This window comes from Asterias rubens, chromosome 6 (assembly GCF_902459465.1).
Source record: "Asterias rubens chromosome 6, eAstRub1.3, whole genome shotgun sequence".
Lineage (NCBI taxonomy): Eukaryota > Metazoa > Echinodermata > Asteroidea > Forcipulatida > Asteriidae > Asterias > Asterias rubens.
In genome coordinates, this window is record NC_047067.1 from 11,859,926 (window position 1) to 11,879,172 (window position 19,247).

Consider the following 19,247-nt stretch of genomic DNA (forward strand, 5'->3'; position numbering starts at 1 on the left):
CCCTCTCTGTCCCTTTCTAGCTAGGACGTAAAGTTTGTGTGACGTCAGATGTTCAGGCTATGGCCATTTTCGAAACCATGACTTTGGTCCAAAGTTTGGATTCGGCTTCAGGCTCCGTTCTCTTGTATGCTGTGAGAAGCCCTGAAGGCTGAGCGTGTACAATACACAAAGCAAGCACAGTTGTCAAAAACACCGCGGGGCCGAGCAAGCTAGCCTGAGCCGAATCCAAAGGCTTGGTTTCGAAAAGGGCCTATGCTTTATGTAAACTTTTGTTGAATAATGAAAAGGGTGGGGAAGGTCTGGTTGTCTTAAACGCTGTTGGCGCACGCTTCAAATTAATTATCAACTAATTAATAATAAAATGATGAGAGCTGGCTAGGCCCATCCATTGACAAAAATACCAATAGCCAATAAAAATGGCCTGCGCTAGCAGACCCCAATCTTGACGGTGCAACTTTCCGCAATATGGGTATGTATTTATTGAAATAAACATGGGTGTCAATCAGGGGAGGGACAGGGGGGGACATGTCCCCCTCCCCATCTTTTTGGAGGCAGCTAGGGGGACAAAATATCAAATGTCCCATCCTTTTGACCACCTTTATCATGAAGACCAAGTATTGCACTGCGTAAGACCAAACCCTGTGTCCCGCCATGGGCAAAGGATGACACAACTTTTTGAAGGGTGGGGGACACTATATCAAATGCCGCCCCCCCCCCCACCACACCTCAAAATTGGCACAAGATTTTACCACAGAGCATCTAAAATGCAAAAATGTTGCTAGCCCCTTTAAAAGTGGGCCCTGAACTCATTGTTAAGGCTTCTCACGCGAAGGCTCCATCGTTGACAGATTTGCACACCCCCCCCCCAAAAAAAGAGTGCATCTACGGACCAATTTTTTTAGGCGCCCTAGCGAGCCCTGGCCCCAGGCCGTAAAGTGTTATGACTTACAATACCCCCCCCCCAACTCCCCCCCCCCCCCACACACCTCTCAAGACAGATTGACACCCCTGATTACTACTTCAGGTTAAAAGGCAACCGCGCCCCTATTGAAAACAAATCCATGAAAACCATGATCTATCCGATTTGCTGAAAAAATTTGAGAATCAGAGTTTCCTTTTATTTTGGTGAATGCATCCGAATCTACATCAATTTCAACCACAAGAGGGCGATATTGCATGTTTGCGGCATTGATCTCCTCGTGAGAGCACACTGGTGTAACTTTGAATGGTTCTGCAGGGTATAGTTGTCTGTCCATTCAAACGACCCCAAACGAAGGAACCTAACAACTAAACAATAATTTGTTACAATGACAGTTAACAAAATAAATGTTTGTTTAAAAAAAACAAAAAAAAACTTAGGGGGTGGTGATCGTCGAGACAATCGAAAGCTAGAGTGCTGACGATTGATCATTTTCGGCAAAACCTGCTCCGGGGATCCACCGTGACTTGCATCAAAATTTTACCGGCCTTTGTCACTTTGGAGGGAAATTGCTCATGTCTAAAGGCTGGTTCATTGCACCATCCCTTGCTGGTCAAAATTATACTTCCCGGCACTTGAGACTGGATTTGACTTTTATCAGTTTTTTTTTTACCCAACACCGATGTGTGGACGTTCTTAGCACTGTATACTATTATATGGAAAGGTTTGCGGTTAAACACCGTGTGATCATATCATAGATAGAGCAAGGAACATAATACTACTTTCCTGAGTCCCGTGAAAAAAATATGACAGGCATACTGCTCGGGTGGGATTCGAACACACGACCAGTTCTACAGCAGCTAATACCAACCTAGACGTCCCATCGAGATCGCGTGCATGCCCGAGATTTGTTTATATCCAAAGTAAAACTGGGGTTTTTTTTGGTCCGTCCTATATCCCTAGTGCAGTGGTTCTATAGGCATGTATAAAACTCAGGAAATCGCTTTCGTAAAAGTTTGGATTACTTTTGTGTACATGCTTGCATGTTATTATTTTTCGCTATTAAAAATAATTATTTTGTGGTCCAAAAATATTTCAGCAGGCAGACCGTTTCTAATTCTCCGTGTGTTGAGACTTCGTTTGATGACCCATGTCACCCCCCCCCCCCCCCCCTCCACCGACCGGACACAAACCCGCGTCAACCCAAACATAGCCAAAGGAAGCACAGGCAGCCGGTAGTTTCGGAGGCCTCCTAAAAAACATCTAAAACCAAGTTGTCAATCACACATTAGTAAGTAAACACTAAAGCCAAATTAATGTATTGTAAGAAAAGAGCAATTATTAGCATAATAGTTACTGAAGTCAGACAAGCAAACACATGATCATGACATCAGAGAAATATTGATTGGTGCATTAAAAAGGACCACCACTGCGCTCCAGTGTCGGGGTGGCAGCAGACATTACAGCAGCAAGAAATCTATGCCGTGTTCACGCTTGAATTCCCCCACACCATCACCACACACCACACGGGACGGATGTTCGAAGTCGTCGCTACCTAACTTGCCAACCATCAATGATTACGTGTAAAGTCTGATGAGGTTTGACGCATTGAAATACCGCAGATCTGAATATAATGCCGACCTTTCACATTTCTAGATCAATAGTTTTTAATGTCAAACACCTGGAATAAACAATCGCAGAGATGCTGAGTTCAGAGTAAGAGTAGACAATGCAAGAGAACTAGCTGACGTTCAAGAGGTCACCACCCGTCAGAAGAAATCCTTGTGCTTTTGTTTACGTGTATCCAGCTCGCAGGGGGAAGTTGTGGCCGCTTGGTGTACGATCGACTGCAACAATCTTAAACAGCATAACCGGATGATTGCGACATCACAATAATTAAACATACACTGAGATCGGAATATTGACACAACCGTCAACGGGTAATGATAAAGTACACGTAGGCCCTGGCGACAGAATCACAAGTTCCAGTAATCACTATCTCACTATCATCAGCAGACAGGTCATCGTCAGTGCATGCTGGTTTTAAACCAGTAAACGTGTGTGCTTCGGTGTTTTGCAATGCAATCGGATTCGGTGCAATCTACGAGGTACAATGTAGCTGAGCTAGCTGAGTACAATTCTATTCTATTCTACAGAGACAGGCATTGACAGGTACCGGTTTCAAAGAGAACATGACACTTCAGTAACTGCAGGGCCTGTGACTATATGATCATATTAAATTATGATGAATGCTTCTGAAGAATGAGCTCATCATCGTACATGTTGTAGATGAAGTTGAATTGAAGTTCATGTTCGTTGCCTGTCCTGTTGCACCGACCAAAGACAAAGTCATTGAGTATTAAAGGACGACTGACTGCCTGTGCTGACCTCAAGTCAACAAATACAAAGAACAGTGTGTTGTTTGAGAATTCCATGACCTGTTGGACTGTATTGCAGAAATGGCCAACAACAACCACAGAGGTATGTTTATACAGCTTGCAGTATTTTATTTTTTCCATCCATATGTGAATCTAAACCATATCTAACCTTGCTCTTTTGTTTGGAGGTCATCTCAATGACCCGTCTCAATGATCCCATGTCTTTAACCCCTCCTAACCATAGCCTGCAGTATTCATTATTTCCATTATCTATGATTACGTTAATCTAAACCATATCTTACCTTGCGTGCTCTCATGTTCTGTAAGTCAAGATATTAGGGACTTTTCGTTTTCAATGACGGATGGTTCTGCGACTGTAAAGATGACATTTGGCATCATCTGCGCATGCGTCGGCTTTGAGGACGGTCGTCCCTCAATTTCTACGACAGTACTTGGGATGAATCTTCGTTGTGCTGAAAACGACAACGTTTAGCTGAACAACCGTCGCAGAACTATCCGTCGCCGAAAACGAAAAGTCCCTATTCTTAACCCTCCCGACGGTGAGATGGGGGTTACGATTATCGCAACTAGTTCTATAAAATAACTCCCCTAACCAAGATAGAGGGCCTTCGACCTTTGTTATCCATGGTTCATTGTAAACCCAATTGAAACGCACATGTAGACTGTGTATCTTAAATCTTGATTTGTAAAGTTTTATAATAGGCCTATAAGTTTTATTCAGGCCCAAGTTCTAATTATTCTTACTGTATTATCACAGGATTACTTCAGCCCGGTTCATAATTCCTGCAAATGCGAAGTGAATATGACGTTACAACTTTGTTTCCACTGCAAATATTCACAGCAGTCGAGAAAATTATTTGTTGTGAATTTGTGACGTCAACTTTGTTTCCACTGCAAATATTCACAGCAGTCGAGAAAATGTTTTGTTGTGAATTTGTGACGTCAAATTGTATCGCATTCGCAGGAAGTTTTAGTATGTCATATAAACCTGCTTTACTGTGGCTTTACTATTTCTAGACTAATGGCTGCAAATTTGTTAGCCAAAGTTTTTTTGGGGGGTGAATGTGTACTGAACAGTAAATAAAGCCTAACAATTGATAATTGAATTGCCAATGATGTATTGGCCCTTTTTCGAGTTACCAATAACTTGTCATTCTTAAAAAAAATTGGTATCAAGACAAGTGTGAATTTTTTCTTATGTCATTTGCACACAATAATTTAGGTTCGATCTTAGAGCAGCACAGTGCAAGGTTTAAATTAAATTGATAACAAATAACCCATGCAATATCTAGGATATTGTACCTTTATCAAATAGGATATTGTACCTTTTGACAAAGGGCATTTAAGGGAAGGTACACGTTTGGTAATTGTCAACGACAGTCTTCTGACTTGGTGTGTCCCAACATAAGCATAAAATAACAAGCCTGTGAAAATTTGAGCTAAATTGGTCATCGAAGTTGCGAGAAAATTATGAGAGAAAAACACCCTTGTTGGACGAATTTGTGTGCTTTCAGATAGGAATAAAAGACTTCCGGCTAGAAGTCTTTTATTATTTTAGTGAGAAATTACCTCTTTCTCAAAATCTATGCTACTTCAGAAGGAGCCGTTTCTCACAATGTTTTATACTATCAACAGCTCTCCAATGCTTGTTACCAAGTCAGTTTTTAAGTTAATATTTGTTTTGAATAATTACCAAACGTGTACCTTCCCTGTTTGCACAATGTGAAAAACACATTAGTGGGAAAAACTGCAAAGGGAAAGTGCGTACATGTACCATGGAGGTAGAAATTGAGTGTACCTCCCATGCATATACAGCTTTGGTAACCAAGTTGTGTTTCTCTAACCCGGCAATTGTAAAAAACCTTGACCTGTGGAAAGCAACAATTGGTTGAGGCAAGGTCTCCGATAACCACAAACTTGACTTGTAATGTTTTCCTCCTGATGTTTTTTTTTTCAAACTTGGTCCTTTGTGTATTTTGAAACAATTGACCTTCTGTTGTATTTAAAACTAAACTTTGAACTTGGGCAATTTGCATGATGAATTGAGGGCAACTTAAGTTATTGAAGTTAAATGGATGTGTATGTGTAAAAGGGTCAAATGGTAGTCTATTTTCCTTTTGTTGTTGGAGATGGTTTTGGCCCTCTTTACTGGTTTTGGGACCCTTCTATTGGGTTCCAAGTTGGCTTCCAAAAACCTCCAACTCCAACAAAGGAATGAACCATTGTCTTTTCTATAAAAAAGCTCCTTTTAAAATGTCAAAGTCAGCCAAAAAAGTTATCCATTGTTATTTTTTTGTAAAAAAGCTCCTCTAAAAATTTCAGAGTCAGACAAATGAATGATCCGTTGTCTTTTCTGTAAAAAAGCTAAATGTCAGAGTCAGACAAAGACAGGATCCATTGTCTTCTCTGTAAGAGTCGGACAAAGAAATAACCGATTTTCTTTTCTGTAAAAAAGCTCCTTTAAATTGTCAGAGTCAGACAAAGAAAGGAGTCATTGTCTTCTCTGTAAGAGTCGATGAAGAAACGAGCCATTGTCTTTTCTTTAAGAGTCTAACAAAGAAATGGCCTATTGTCTTTTCTTATCAACATGAAAGTAAAAAAAAATGTTTTTGTATAATTTCACAAAAACATGAAGAGAAACCAAAACAATTTGCCAGATTGCACAATAGGTCTTTTAAAACCATTGTCATAAACACCAAGGAGAAATCATTCCAAAGACCTTGTTTCAAATATGGGTGACAGCCAAACATCAACAAATTTAATTCCAGAATGCCTCACAGTTTAGAAAAAAAACCTGGGGAAAACTTTAGTGGTGCTAATTTGCCTGTACAGCTTTACAAGAACGAGGTATCAATATGAGACTTGAATAAATGCCCTCCAATGACACAACACACAATGTATGACAGTGTATTAATTTGAGCATGGAGCAATATCAGTGCCCAATCATTCCAACCCAAATCTGACCCCATTATTTTACATTAAGTTTCTGGATTATCTCTCTTGCATAGATGTGGGACAGCTCTATACCATTTAGGATTACCAGTTTAATCTATTGGGTATGGTAATAATTATCTAATCTTACATTAAGCTGCAGCTTTACACTGCACACATTGGGTAGGCATGTTATTATACATGACAGATAGTGAGGTCAAGGCACTTTTCCTATAGGACACCTTTATGAGAGAATGCACAATTTCTACTGTCAGAATTTATTTTTATTTTTTAAAGTATCGATTTGATACAAGAAGGGAGGAAGGTTTGGGAGGAAAACCCACAAGATCGCAAGGCTCAACTTGTAGCTCAACATTTTCACTTAAAGACAGTGGACACTATTGGTAATTGTCAACAGAATATGCATTTTGTTTGCGTACAAGCTTTGTAAAATTTGAGCCCATGACTTAAATTATCAGGTTGTTGAATTTCCTAATAGGTTCACTTATCAATGTATTGCTACCGGAACTTCCTTCTCAAATATTTAACTGAGTAATATGCCTCAAGTGATTTGTTTTCACAGGACTCAGTATAAAGTACATGTACTGAGTTTACAGTGGTAACACATGTTAGTGTAATAACCAAAATTGATATGACAGATATTTTGTTTTTCGGTTCTCTCCTTTTCAAATCAGATGTGAAATATAGCAGATTGGAAAATGGCCAACAGCCCGATGCCGGGAACAACAGCAGTGGTTTCGGAAAGAGTATTAAGTTTGTGGCAATACTTGCTGTGGTAATAGTCCTGTTCACATGTACAACGTGGGCATTTAAAAAGCCTGAAAGTTCGAAAGCACAAGCGGGCATTCATTCTTTCAGGTGAGATATGTTGAGGTCAAAGGCCATTGCTCAAAGTAGAGATGTATTCATGCATTATAGTCTCTACTTCAAGCAATGGTCATGCACATTATAGCTTAAAGACAGTGGACACTATTGGTAATCGTCATACACCAGTCTTCTCACTTGGTGTATCTCAACATATGCATGAAATAACAAACCTGTGGAAATTTGTGGAAAATTACCTCTTTCTCGAAAACTACGTCACTACAGAGGGAGCTGTTTCTCACAATGTTTTATACTATCAACCTCTCCCCATTACTCGTTACCAAGTAAAGTTGTATAAATAATTATTATGAGTAATTACCAATAGTGTCCACTGCCTTTAAGTATGTTCTCTGTGCAATGAATTCATTTCCATAATTTATTAGTCATATTAAAAAGTACATGACATTCCTTTTCCTGGTGTGAAAAGTATGTATAAAAATACTTGAAAGCACAAAAATAATGGACAGGCCACCCTAACAATTCACAAAGAAAAAGTAAATTATAAAACTATCTAACCATTGTTTATTTATGTATCGTCTTGTATATTTTTATGCCTGTGGAAAGTCTAATAAAATAAATAAAATTAATATAACCTTTTTGAATTTTTTTAAAATGCTGTCATAAACCAGAAAAATTCTTTGCACCGTAAAGATGTTTTTTTCTTTTTAAATATGATCTTTGCTCTTTAACCTTTTTCTTTCGCCAGTTATGAACATCATCTAGAGACGGAAATAATCTTCAGCGCCCAAAGACAACAAGAGCAACTTGAAGAAAACAGTACCGTCACTTCTCAGGGAAACGCAGCAAAGGATGCCAAGGATAAGCCACAAACGGGTCCTGTAGTGGCAGTTGAAAGTCAAGGGAGTAGGGTACCCCAGAAACAACAACCCATCAAAACGCTATTTACAAGCCTCCACTCAACGTAAGTGGCCATGTTGGTTTGGTTCCCTGTATTTCACAATGACTATGATAAGTATTGTCATCTAGTTACTGAATCACCATTTTCTAGGTTTGTGCAATTCGTAATCATAGACGTTTTAAACCAATGTTTGACAGAGATTGGCTGTAGCCAGCTTGCCAGTGGTTATGAATATAAGACTTGCAATCACAGGGTTGTGGGTTCAAATCCTACCAAGCTAACTACTGATTTCACAATGACTTTAGTACACGTATTGTTGCCTAGTTACTGAATCACAATTTCTTGGTATGTACACGTAAAATAGACGATGTGACCTGTGACATCACATGTTTAAAAAAGAGCCACAGCACCCGGAGTTCCTGCAGGCACAATTTGTACACAGCTCAATGGAAGAAAACATAAAATCTTTTATATAACACCCAAGCAGATCCTTGCCATTTGATTGGAGGATTTTCCGTCACGTGATAGCAAATAAATGTACCATTGCACGCTGAGTCACTCACCGTGCTTTTTCGTTCCATCCGAAAAGTACCATTGCACGCTGGCAGCGTGCAATGGTACTTTTCGGATGGAACGAAAAAGCCGAGTAAAAACATCACTGCGTGCGCGTGCCTTTGGTAACGCAGCAGGTGTTACTGCAAGGCATAAAAATAAGTAAAATTTCTAGCATTCGGCTTCTACAATTAAAAATTGTAGGCCTACGCTTTGTTTGTTTTGAAAGTTGTATCTTTCATTCAAAATGACAAAGATCTACTTGGATGTTATATAAAACAAATAATGAATGTTTTTCATTCGTGCAATGGTGCGAATATGTTCATTCGTTGAAAGCTGGAATGTTCCATTCAACCTGGCTCCGCCTCGTTGAATAGAACATTCCATCTTTCCACTCATGAACATTATTCGCACCGTTGCACTCATAAACATTCATTATGTGTATAATAATTTATGGAGATTGCACTGTTTAATTCTTATCAACTTTTGATATGATGAAAGGGCGCACATCTCAGAACTTGTCCAGCTTTTACTTTCATAACTCTTGGTTTTAGGTGGAAATTACGACTCAAAATGTCAACTTACCCATAGGACCAGTGTAATATTTTGCCTGCCAGAATACTCAAAGAATGTACAAGGTCACACTAACAAGGTCACATGGTCTATAGGTGTTAAATGTTATTTGATGAGAGAGAGATTTGCTGTTGCCAGCTTGGTGTTTATACCCCTTAACCTTGTAGTTTGTTGAGTTCCCCTCATAGGAAGATCATCTAAAACAAAGTAGGCATACAGTTTTTTATCTTAGTGTGGGTTCGAATCCCGGTCGTGACACTTGTGGCCCTGAGCAAGATGCTTAACTATTATTGCTTCTCTCCACCCAGGGGTAAATGGGTACCTGTGAGGGCAGAGATGGTTCTTGTGATTGATTTAGCCAAGTAGTGCATGTTAATGTTGCACAAGGCTGTATACTCCCTACCAGGGAGCTGAGATGGTTTAAGGAGTGAATAAAGGCCCAGTGATCAGGGGTAATAATGTGAAGCACTTAGGGACGCCCTCCGGGTATGAAAAGCGCTATATAAAAATGGGTTATTATTGTTATTATTAGGGACCAACCTATTTCACAACATGCTCAGTGTGGTTATTCACACAATTATAGAAAGTGAAGGCACCCAATGTTGTTGAAACATGCATTGCTTGCCACTTCAGAGGTCAAATTGCTGTGTAATAGGTTGTATGCATTTCAATTGCTCCATCACACAGTCCGAGACTTTTTCCTGTAATCGAAACCCAGATAGTGGATAGCAAGTCAGCTCAATGTCGGTTGCAATGTTTTCTTAAAGTTGGCATTGTTGCTTTTTCATGTTTCAAATACCCACCATTACCAGGGCCAAATTTCATAGAGCTGCTTAAGCAACAAATTGTGCTTAAGCAAACAAAATCCTTGCTTATTAAAATCAGATTACCGAACAAGACTCTACTCAATTATTATTCTCAGTAAACAACAGCTAAATACCAGTCACAAGCAATGTATATGCCATGAAATTTTGGCAAGTAACATGTGTAAAACAAGCGAGATATTTTCATGCTTGAGCAAATTATTTGCTTAAGCAGCTCTATGAAATTGGCCCCAGGTGTTTGCTTGACAATGAGGCAGGCGCTTTTAAAATGGTGTTTACATACAAAGTAAGTGAGTGATTTGTTTTATAAACTGTCAACTCCCTTATAACAAACTACAATAATCTTTATAACAAAGATGAGAGCAACCCTTGAGATCTAAGGCTACAGGATGCATTGTAGCTCGACTCGAGTGGTTACCGGCACAAAGGAAAATGTTATGCTGTGATAAGATGAATTAATATTTTTTAAAATCATACAGGTCCTAAAGTGCACAAATCCCCCAAAATTGTATTACTCAAACATTACAGGAACGTTGTTATAAGAGCAGATAAGATTCAGCCGTCGATTTCACAAAGAGTTAGGACTTGTCTTATCTCGAGTTAGGACAAGTAACTCATCCGAACTTGGGACTAATCTTAAGGTCTGCATGCCACAATGCAGGGTTGGGACTCGTCCTAAGTCCTAAGATTAGTCTTAAGTTAGGAAGAGTTTTGTGAAATCGACGGCAGGACTTCAGAATGTACTAGTTATAAGCAGAACCTCTTATAACAACTCTCTTGATAACAAGAATTGACCCAGTATGTCAATTGGATTTGATTGCTATAAAATGGTCTTTAAATTTGTTTCTTCCTGTTTCATGCAGATTTGACGGACTAAAGCTCGGGAAAAACAAGCAGATCCCAACATTGGCTTTTGTTCAAACAAGTTCAGACCTCAAACCGTTACTAGGTACATGTATGAATACTAAATCAAACTGTAACACAGTATGCAGTCTACATATTTTGAGAATTCCGTCAGTGTTAGAATCTTGCAGTGATATTTACATTTTCAAGGTCTGTTATTACTGAGCTCAGATGTGCTGTTACCATGCTGTCCCGTCAAGGCCCTGCTATCTTTCATTTAAGGGTTTGGGTACTTTTTGTACATGTAACACAAATCACAATGTCAACAGATTTACTTTAAATTTACACAGTTCGAAGGTAATGATAGAAGAAAGCTTCCCTTAAAATGTTACTGGCCGAGGTGCTGTAGAAAATTTGTAAAATAATATTTACAATGTACATATTTACACGTATTAACCAGTTTTGGTATAAAATACCAATAATGGTAAAAACGGTTGCATGCTAAAACAAATTTTGTTTCACTGAGATGAAAACTGCGTTCGTGAAGTTAAAAAAAAAAAAAAAAGCACCAGCCTGGGAAAATGTTTTGCCTAAATGACCCAGTTTGTAGATTTTATTTCAAAAGTGAAAATAGCTTGTAGTCAACATTATTATATCTATACTGTTTATATTAACTTAAAGATTTTCTGTTTCTTGTTCTTCATTGTTTTCATGCAGAGAGAATAGGTTCAACAGTCAGCATGATTGAAAATGACTTGAAGGGAAATGCGGAGGTAAATTAAGGTTTTAATAGATGAAATTTGTATCATGAATAAAGAATATTAATTTGTGTTTCTACCTTTATACACTGATGTGTGTTAGCACTGTTTACTCCACACAAAAAGAAGACAACAAAATCAAGCATCCTTTGTTACATCAGTGTAGCCCAGTACTGTACTCCGTTTCAGGTTGCTGAATGTGCTCAAGCAAGGGCTATAAACCTCGCAACCATAAAAGAGTGTGCAGTGTAGATTCAACAATATTTTCAAAGGAATGCAACGTCCATTTTGTCGTTTTTCCAACAGCGACAACAACAGCTTTAATTTGTTCAGTATTGGATTCGAACAGCCTAGAGCTAGCTACCGGGCAATCTCAGGGGTGTAGTTGGTAAGACACTGCTCTAGAATTGCAACTGTCGTGGGTTCGAATCCCACCCGAGTATTCATGCCTGAGACTAACTCACAGAGCTCAGGAAAGTACCGTGTATACAGTGCTAACACACATTGGTGTATAAGGGTAAAAACCCCAAAACAACACTCTTAGACTAAGTAAAGACCGCCAAATTTATTGTCCAGCCAGGGCTAGTAAAGACCTAAAATGCAGAAAAGTGTTTGAAGTCTTTAATTTTTGCTCTCGACACAGAAAGTGCAGGCGATTTATAAGAGGAGCCCACAGCACTCTAAGACGTTACAGGATATGCTTCTATATGACATCAAGATGGGCAGAGCAAAAGAGGACAGCAGTTCAGTAGTCGCACTTTTATGGATAAAACGGTAAGTTTGAATTCTGTCTGTTTTTTTCTCTCATAATATCTTATTTGTGTTTCTTATTCAGCAGAGTGTGGGTTCGAGTCCCGGTTGTGAGACCTAACCATTATTACAGTGCCCTTCGAATGGGACATAAAACTGTAGGTCTCGTGTGTTGTGTAATGCACCCCAAAAGGACCCAGTGCATCTCTGGATAAGAGAATGGGTTCTCCCTGATGATCCAGGTTTGATTGGCTGCATAATTGTGCCACAGCACCTTGTAAACTACATGCCTGCCTGGACCTACACAGATGCCATGGTCTTTGTTGCCCCTGGCATGCCAGGACCCAATTTCATAGAACTGCTAAACACAAAAATTAACTTGGCATGCAATTTCTGCCTTGACAAAACTTTCCACGTGATTTTCAGGATAAGCAAACAACAGCTGAATACCAGTAACAAGCTATATGCAACAATAAGAAATTTTGTTGGTTATCCTTTTTTTATCAAGGAAGAAATTTCATGCTAAGCAAATTTTTGTGCTTAGCAGCTCTATGAAATTGGGCCCTGGTGGTCTGGCCTTGGTTCCCCCTTAAAGGCAGTGGACACTATTGGTAATTACTCAAAATAATTAATAGCATAAAACCTTACTTGGTAACGAGTAGTGGGGAGAGGTTGGTAGTATAAAACATTGTGAGAAACGGCTCACTCTGAAGTGGAGTACTTTTTCGAGAGAGAAGTAATTTTCCACGAATTTGATTTCGAGACCTCAGATTTAGAAATTGAGGTGTCGAAATCGAGCATCTGAAAGCACACATCTTCGTGTGACAAGGGTGTTTTTTCTTGCATTATTATCTCCCAACTTCGATGACCGATTGAGCTCAAATTTTCACAGGTTTGTTATGTTATGCATATGTTGAGATACAGCAAGTGAGAAACTGGTCTCTGACAATTACAAATTGTCTTTAAAAAATGCCCTCCTGACTTGCCCTTTCAACCATGAAGCTCAAGGCCTGCCGAATATTAGTGTGTAAGTTACTAATAAAATATAAAAAATATGATTCATCTTTGGATACAATCAAACTTAAATTCAGTGTATTGTTTTAAACTGTATGACTTGTTTTCTTTGTCACACCCAGGGCGTACCAGTTTATTGAAAGATTTCTGAGATATGTCGCAGACGGCCAACAGCCAGTTCCAGCTGCTCGTAAGCATGATTTTTTATTCCTTCTGTGCGGGATAAATTGACACAAAGAAATATTAACTTGTTCAGTGCCTACTTTTTGTTTTGCAACCTTAAGTGTCCTACCATTGATTTCACCAAAGTCTTCCTAACTGAGGATTAATCTTAGGACTTAGGACGAGTTAAGTTCCATAACCATAGACGTGAGGACACTTTGAATCCATCCTTAGTAAGGACAAGAAGTTAATCATCCTATACTAGAGATAGGATTAATCCTAGCGTTTCATAAAATTGGCTGCAGCTATTTGATGTTTTTCAAATTCTGTAAAAAAAAAATACAAGTCTTTCTCACCAATTAAAAATGAATCTTGCTGATTTGTATTGCCTTGGTACATCCCGAAGCCAATGATATTTTCTGAGCGATTATGCCCTCTTGTGACAACTGTGTGTAATGTATTTGTGTTTTTTTTGGGTGTTTACCACCCTACAGAAACTGCCTATGATGAGATGCTTAGTAGATATCATAGCTGGTTTGTCCGGAGTGCCTTTAAAGTAAGTACCTCTTGAATGGGTTTGAGGGATTATTGTCGAGAGCCGAAGAATTTTGTTGAATCTTGAATTTTGAAGCGTGAATGGTTATACTCTCATGAAAGCGTTGCTGCTGTCATGGAGAGGGTGGGTTGCGCAACCCATTTCTACTGTGTGCTGTCAATATTGTGCTTATAAAACCAGATTATGATATTGTCAGTTTGTCCTGAGAGAGATGGAAGCTCCATTTCTCTGGAACCCTTTCAGGTTGGATGCATTGATTGCAGCCACTGGTGATAATAATAATAATAATAAGCTATTATACAGCGCCATCTATCTAGACAACTAATCCGAGGCGCTGGAGAGGAAAATAAATCGAAACAAATAGGTTTTAGGTGCAATTTAAATGTGTTTAAGGATGAAGCTGTGCGAATGACTATTGGTAGAGTACTCTAGAGGGTTGGTGCTGCATATGAAAAAGCCCTATTACCATAAGAGGTGTGACCTTGGTATCACAATAAGACATTTGGTAGTCTGTTCCAAAATCAGAACATTTTTAGGGAAATGTTTATAGATTGTGTAATACCTGGCTTATGTAGATTCATAGAAACGGCATTTACAGACACAAGTGTCAGGATTTGTAATTATGTTTATTAACAATTATACTGGGCTGCAGTGTTAATACTTCATAGCAACTTGATCATGGTGCTTTAAAATATCCCTGTTCATAAGGCATATTTTAACCAATCAACTTATTCAACTCCCTCTTGAACATTATCAACATTATCCCTTCCTTTGAAAATACAGTACCCAAATGGGTTGTTTCAACAGCTCTGCAGTTCTCTTCACCAAGTAAGTTTTTATGGGCATTAGCTTCTTGAGTATTTACCAAAAGTACACACTCGAAGAAGTCACGATTCCAAGAAATATTTGTTGTAAATTTACTTTTTTTTGTTTTTTTTTGCCTCTAAAATTTACTTCACGTTTCTTTTTCTTGGTCACCAGATTGCCATGAACCTACTGCCGTCCAGGACAGAATTCATGGAGAAAATGCTCGAGGACAAACAAGACCTGAAGAGACCAGACTATGAGACGCAGGTGGTCTCCGATATGAATCATTATTTAGACGGAATGCTTAACATATTCAACATTCTGGAAGATTTCTACAAGGACCATCACTTAGAGACGTAAAGAGAGAGTGATGTGTATGTTTTGAGTTTTTACCAACAAACTGTCACAAGGAAATTTTTTTTTAACTGGTTCAGTTTCGCTACTTTAGACTATTGTCCTGTCTTTATGGATAAAGACTCGAGTGTCGTTGGTATCAATTGGCTCACTATTCTGTTTGGGCAAGTGTGAGTATTTTAGTTGTAGTGCGGTGCTATTTGTTTTATTTGATGTACACGCTTTCCGCTGCAGGCACACATGCACAGGCTTAAAAAATGTAATATTTTGGGTGACACCACCGAGTGCCCATTGAAGACACAAATGCAAAGTGTGTCAAAGAAACATTTTTGATGATCGTGGTAGCTGCATGGTGTTTTGAAGGAAGCTTCAATTGCAGGCGACATCATTCACTGCCCTCAAAGTGAAGATATTAGACGTTTGTGTCATAGTTAATGACATTCAACCAAAGCTAGTACATGGCATATAAGTACACTTATACCATGAATCAGAGTGCGACCTGGGTGCAATGTTCTAAAACTACATCGACAGGTACGCATGTTCACAATCGATTTGCATTAATGGGACATTTCCTCTGCATAGCATGACAAGAACTGCCCCCATGTCTTTTGTTTTGTCTATGGTAAAGCAGGGGGTGAAAAAAAGGGACGTTTTGGTTATGGGTACCAGACTGATCCTAAAATTCCTACACCTTTGTTTTGCCAAGCAAAAAATAGCTAAGTAGGATTTGGAACTTTGCATGGTGGAAATACGACATAGAAAGGTTTGCGGTAACACCATGTAAAAACTATCTTCTAACAGAAGGAAAAAAAGCATAAATTGAGAGAGGAACATTGTATACGTACACAATCTGCTTTTCTCTTGCGAGTTTTTATACAGTTTAGATTGGTGTGATTCGATTCATGTTCTGAATTTTTTTTTTTTTTTCCCATTTTTTAGGCAGTGACACCAAGTTATTCAGAATAAAGTAGAGAAATAATTCCTGACTAGCCTGCCCTATTTTGAAAGGGCATGTAATCTGAAGCAGGAACTCTGTTGGTTTGAGCCTTCATACACAGAAAAACAAATTTTACAAGTATTTTGCAATATGGTGCCTTAATTTTTTCGTACATAGCTGTACCTTCAGTGTTTTTTTGCAACTGCTGTTACATGAGGCCATTTTCGAAACCACTGTTTGGACTTGGGCACTGTTTGGCTCTGTAGGTTATTCAGAAATTGCTTTCCTTACAAGGGTCAAGTTTGCGCCAATCGTTAACTGGTGCTCGCTCTTTGATGACATTATGCTTTCAGCTTTCAGCGCAAACGCATAGTCATGCCGTGACTGGTGTCTCTACATATATTATAATTTTTTATAATTTTTTTTATAACTGGTCCACTCTGCACTATGCTATGAAATCAGCTATTGTTAACCAGCCTAGTAGGCTGGTTCCAAATAGTCGGACTAGCGTAGTACAACTATTGTTGACTAGACTAGTCCACTCTGCACTGTGCTATGAAAATGGCTATTGGTAACCAGTGATGCGACCATGCCCGGTAGGCTGGTTAAAAAAATCCAACTATCATCGACTAGACAGTGTTTGGGATAACTTTGTCAGACAGGCAGACAGAGCCCAGGCTGGAGCCCAAAGGCTTAGCCCAAGCTTAAGCTTAGGCCCAGGCTTAAGCCTATAGGCTCGAGCCCTGGTTTCAAAAACAGCTAAAGGATTTCATAACTGCAGCATGTTATGCAGAGGGATCAATGTGTGGTTTTTGTACTATACTTTTACACTGTTATGCAACTCTTGATTATTTTCATGTAAAACTCAACTCGAAAGATGTGATATATTTGTATTCATTGTGAGGTTTATTTCAGGTTTCTTTAGTTTACTTGGCAATGAGGCGTTGTAGTTCATAAACATTACATTTGTACTATCATAGCGTGCCATGGCCAAGCGGTTAAGAGTGGGTGCATTCGATAAGCTTCCCTGGGTCGACCTCAAAGTGCTCACTCGGGTGAGCCCCTGACAAGAGATAATCAAACGATCACACTCACCCTTTCGTGGTGACGGCTTGCAACTCAGGTCACCCCCAAGTGACCCACTCCACAAGCAGGGCACTGGGGGCTGACCCGGGTGAGCCCCGTCAAAGCTATTCGAACGTACCGGGGCAGACCGGGGTCGACCCAGGGAGGCTAAACAAATGCACCCAGTGTCGGACTGTAAGCTCTGATGTTTCTCATCAGCAGAGTGTTTGAGTCCAGGTCTTAAGCTACACACTTAACCATTATTGCTTTGTATTGCGGCTAGGACCCAAAGGTCTCATGTACTAGGTCCTATGAAGTAGGATTGGTAGTGCTTGTAAAAGAACCCACAACACTTATCTTGGAAGAGTAGGGTTTAACCCCAGTGTTTCTGGCTGACATAGCAAGCACCCATGTGTACAGGTTTCCTCAGGTTTGCAAGCTACAGTGATTTTGTTCACTTATGAGGCATCCTTTGTTTTGTTACCAGAAATATATAATCTTATTATGCAGTCTTATTTTATATTGCTGAATCAGTTGCATTTTGATAATCAATTTGCCTGCCTGAAATCTTATTCTTAAATAGTAAAGTTATAAAATCACCAGTACTTATTTAATACAAATTTTTAAAACTTGTTTTTCTTTTTAAAATCGTGTTGTCCTAATCTCAAATTTAAAAACTTAAAAAAAACTGTGCAATTATCTTCCGATCATGTGTTTAATTTTCCTTAATCGGGCATGATATTTTTCTTACTTGTGTCGGATTTTTTCATCTGGTTTGGCCACAGGAAAAATCCAGAATTGTTTGATGAAATAGCTTGAAAGAGTCTATTAGAGCCTACACCATGTTTTGAAGTAGGTGTAGGCCAGCCTTATAGCCGATAAAATATAAAATATTCATGTTTTTCCCCAAGGACCAAATATCATACCTGCTAAGAATAATAACTAGCAATTCATGATTATGATTTATTGGTCAAATTCATATTTTGCATATAACACAAGTTTTCATTATTCCTAATAGACTGAATTGTTTCATTTTGGGAACTAATTACCGCTATGACTTGTGGCACAACTTTGTTTGAAGTGCTTAGATCTTTGATTAACAAAAATAAAAAATACAATATTCCACGTAGTCATAGAGCTTGCCACTGTGCTTGACGTGTTATATGGGATTGACAACGACAACGCGATTTTAGGCTGAAATCTGACTGATTATAAAGTTCCTATAAGAGTAATTTGTTTTCCTTTAAAATATTTTGCTCTGCGATAAAGTCATTTTCCAGAAAACTGTATTTGAAACCTTTTAAAAAACAGGAACACCTGATTTTTGTTGTTACCAGAATGTAAGTAACATCCTGTACTGGTTACCAGTACAGGTTGTTACTAACATTAACCAACATTTTAGGACAATTGTCTTAAGATGCTGAAAATTGTGCTTGGTCCTTCTCTATTTTCTCCGAGCTCGCACAACGGATTAAGAACAAATTTCCTCAGGTGTTTTATTCAATGTTTATGGTTGATCACACAAAACGTTACACTGTATGCAACTTTATTGCCAGTTGTTCCAAATCCCGTATAATGCCTTTAATCAGCTTAATTTGTTTTGCAATTTTTTTCTTTTCTTTGGTGTATCTCAATTTTATTTCTTAACTTTCTTCTGTGCCTTCCTTAATATTTGTTTTTATTTTAAATGTTACATTCTGTTCTTGATGTATTTCTCACAATTAATATAAACTACTATCATTGGACAGGGTAGTGCGGTGACCCTTTGTGATGTATAATCTATATGCTGCATAATAAAAACATAATCTTGAATACAAAGTACTGGGTAAGTTGTGGATTATTTTGTGATGTACACAAGTCCCAAAATGATATTATTTATTGCGAGTCATTACAAATAAGAAACAGACAGAGAGAAACAAACCCCACTTGGAACAAACTTTGGATATTTGCAATCACCCAGTTAGCAGTAAAGCTTTTCAGCAGAAAATTGCAAAGCAACATAATGATTGGGTACCAGTTGCAACAATGTAAACTTTATTGAATTTTGGCTAATAACTAG

The 19,247-nt window shown here is 38.6% G+C and overlaps 1 protein-coding gene and 1 long non-coding RNA gene across 2 annotated transcripts; both read left to right on the plus strand.

Annotated features, from left to right (window-relative positions):
* Nucleotides 1–2,259: 2,259 nt before the first annotated feature.
* On the plus strand, nt 2,260–17,419 carry LOC117291557 (pleckstrin homology domain-containing family A member 8-like). Its single transcript, XM_033773357.1, has 9 exons — nt 2,260–3,400; nt 6,945–7,128; nt 7,841–8,056; nt 10,806–10,891; nt 11,503–11,558; nt 12,187–12,317; nt 13,430–13,497; nt 13,964–14,025; nt 15,007–17,419. The coding sequence occupies exons 1-9, from the start codon at nt 3,379–3,381 to the stop codon at nt 15,190–15,192; spliced, it is 1,011 nt and encodes a 336-aa protein (XP_033629248.1). The 5' UTR covers nt 2,260–3,378; the 3' UTR covers nt 15,193–17,419.
* A 718-nt stretch (nt 17,420–18,137) lies between these two features.
* On the plus strand, nt 18,138–19,006 carry LOC117291558. Its single transcript, XR_004519163.1, has 2 exons — nt 18,138–18,514; nt 18,562–19,006. It is a non-coding gene; the product is annotated as an uncharacterized LOC117291558 (long non-coding RNA).
* The last annotated feature ends 241 nt before the right edge of the window (nt 19,007–19,247 follow it).

Excerpts from the sequence above, each read along its gene's own strand:
- LOC117291557 (XM_033773357.1), top strand. The coding sequence starts at position 3,379 with ATGGCCAACAACAACCACAGAG. Across the intron at positions 11,559-12,186 it reads ACTTGAAGGGAAATGCGGAG|AAAGTGCAGGCGATTTATAA; the intron begins GTAAATTAAGGT and ends CTCTCGACACAG. Across the intron at positions 13,498-13,963 it reads ACAGCCAGTTCCAGCTGCTC|AAACTGCCTATGATGAGATG; the intron begins GTAAGCATGATT and ends ACCACCCTACAG.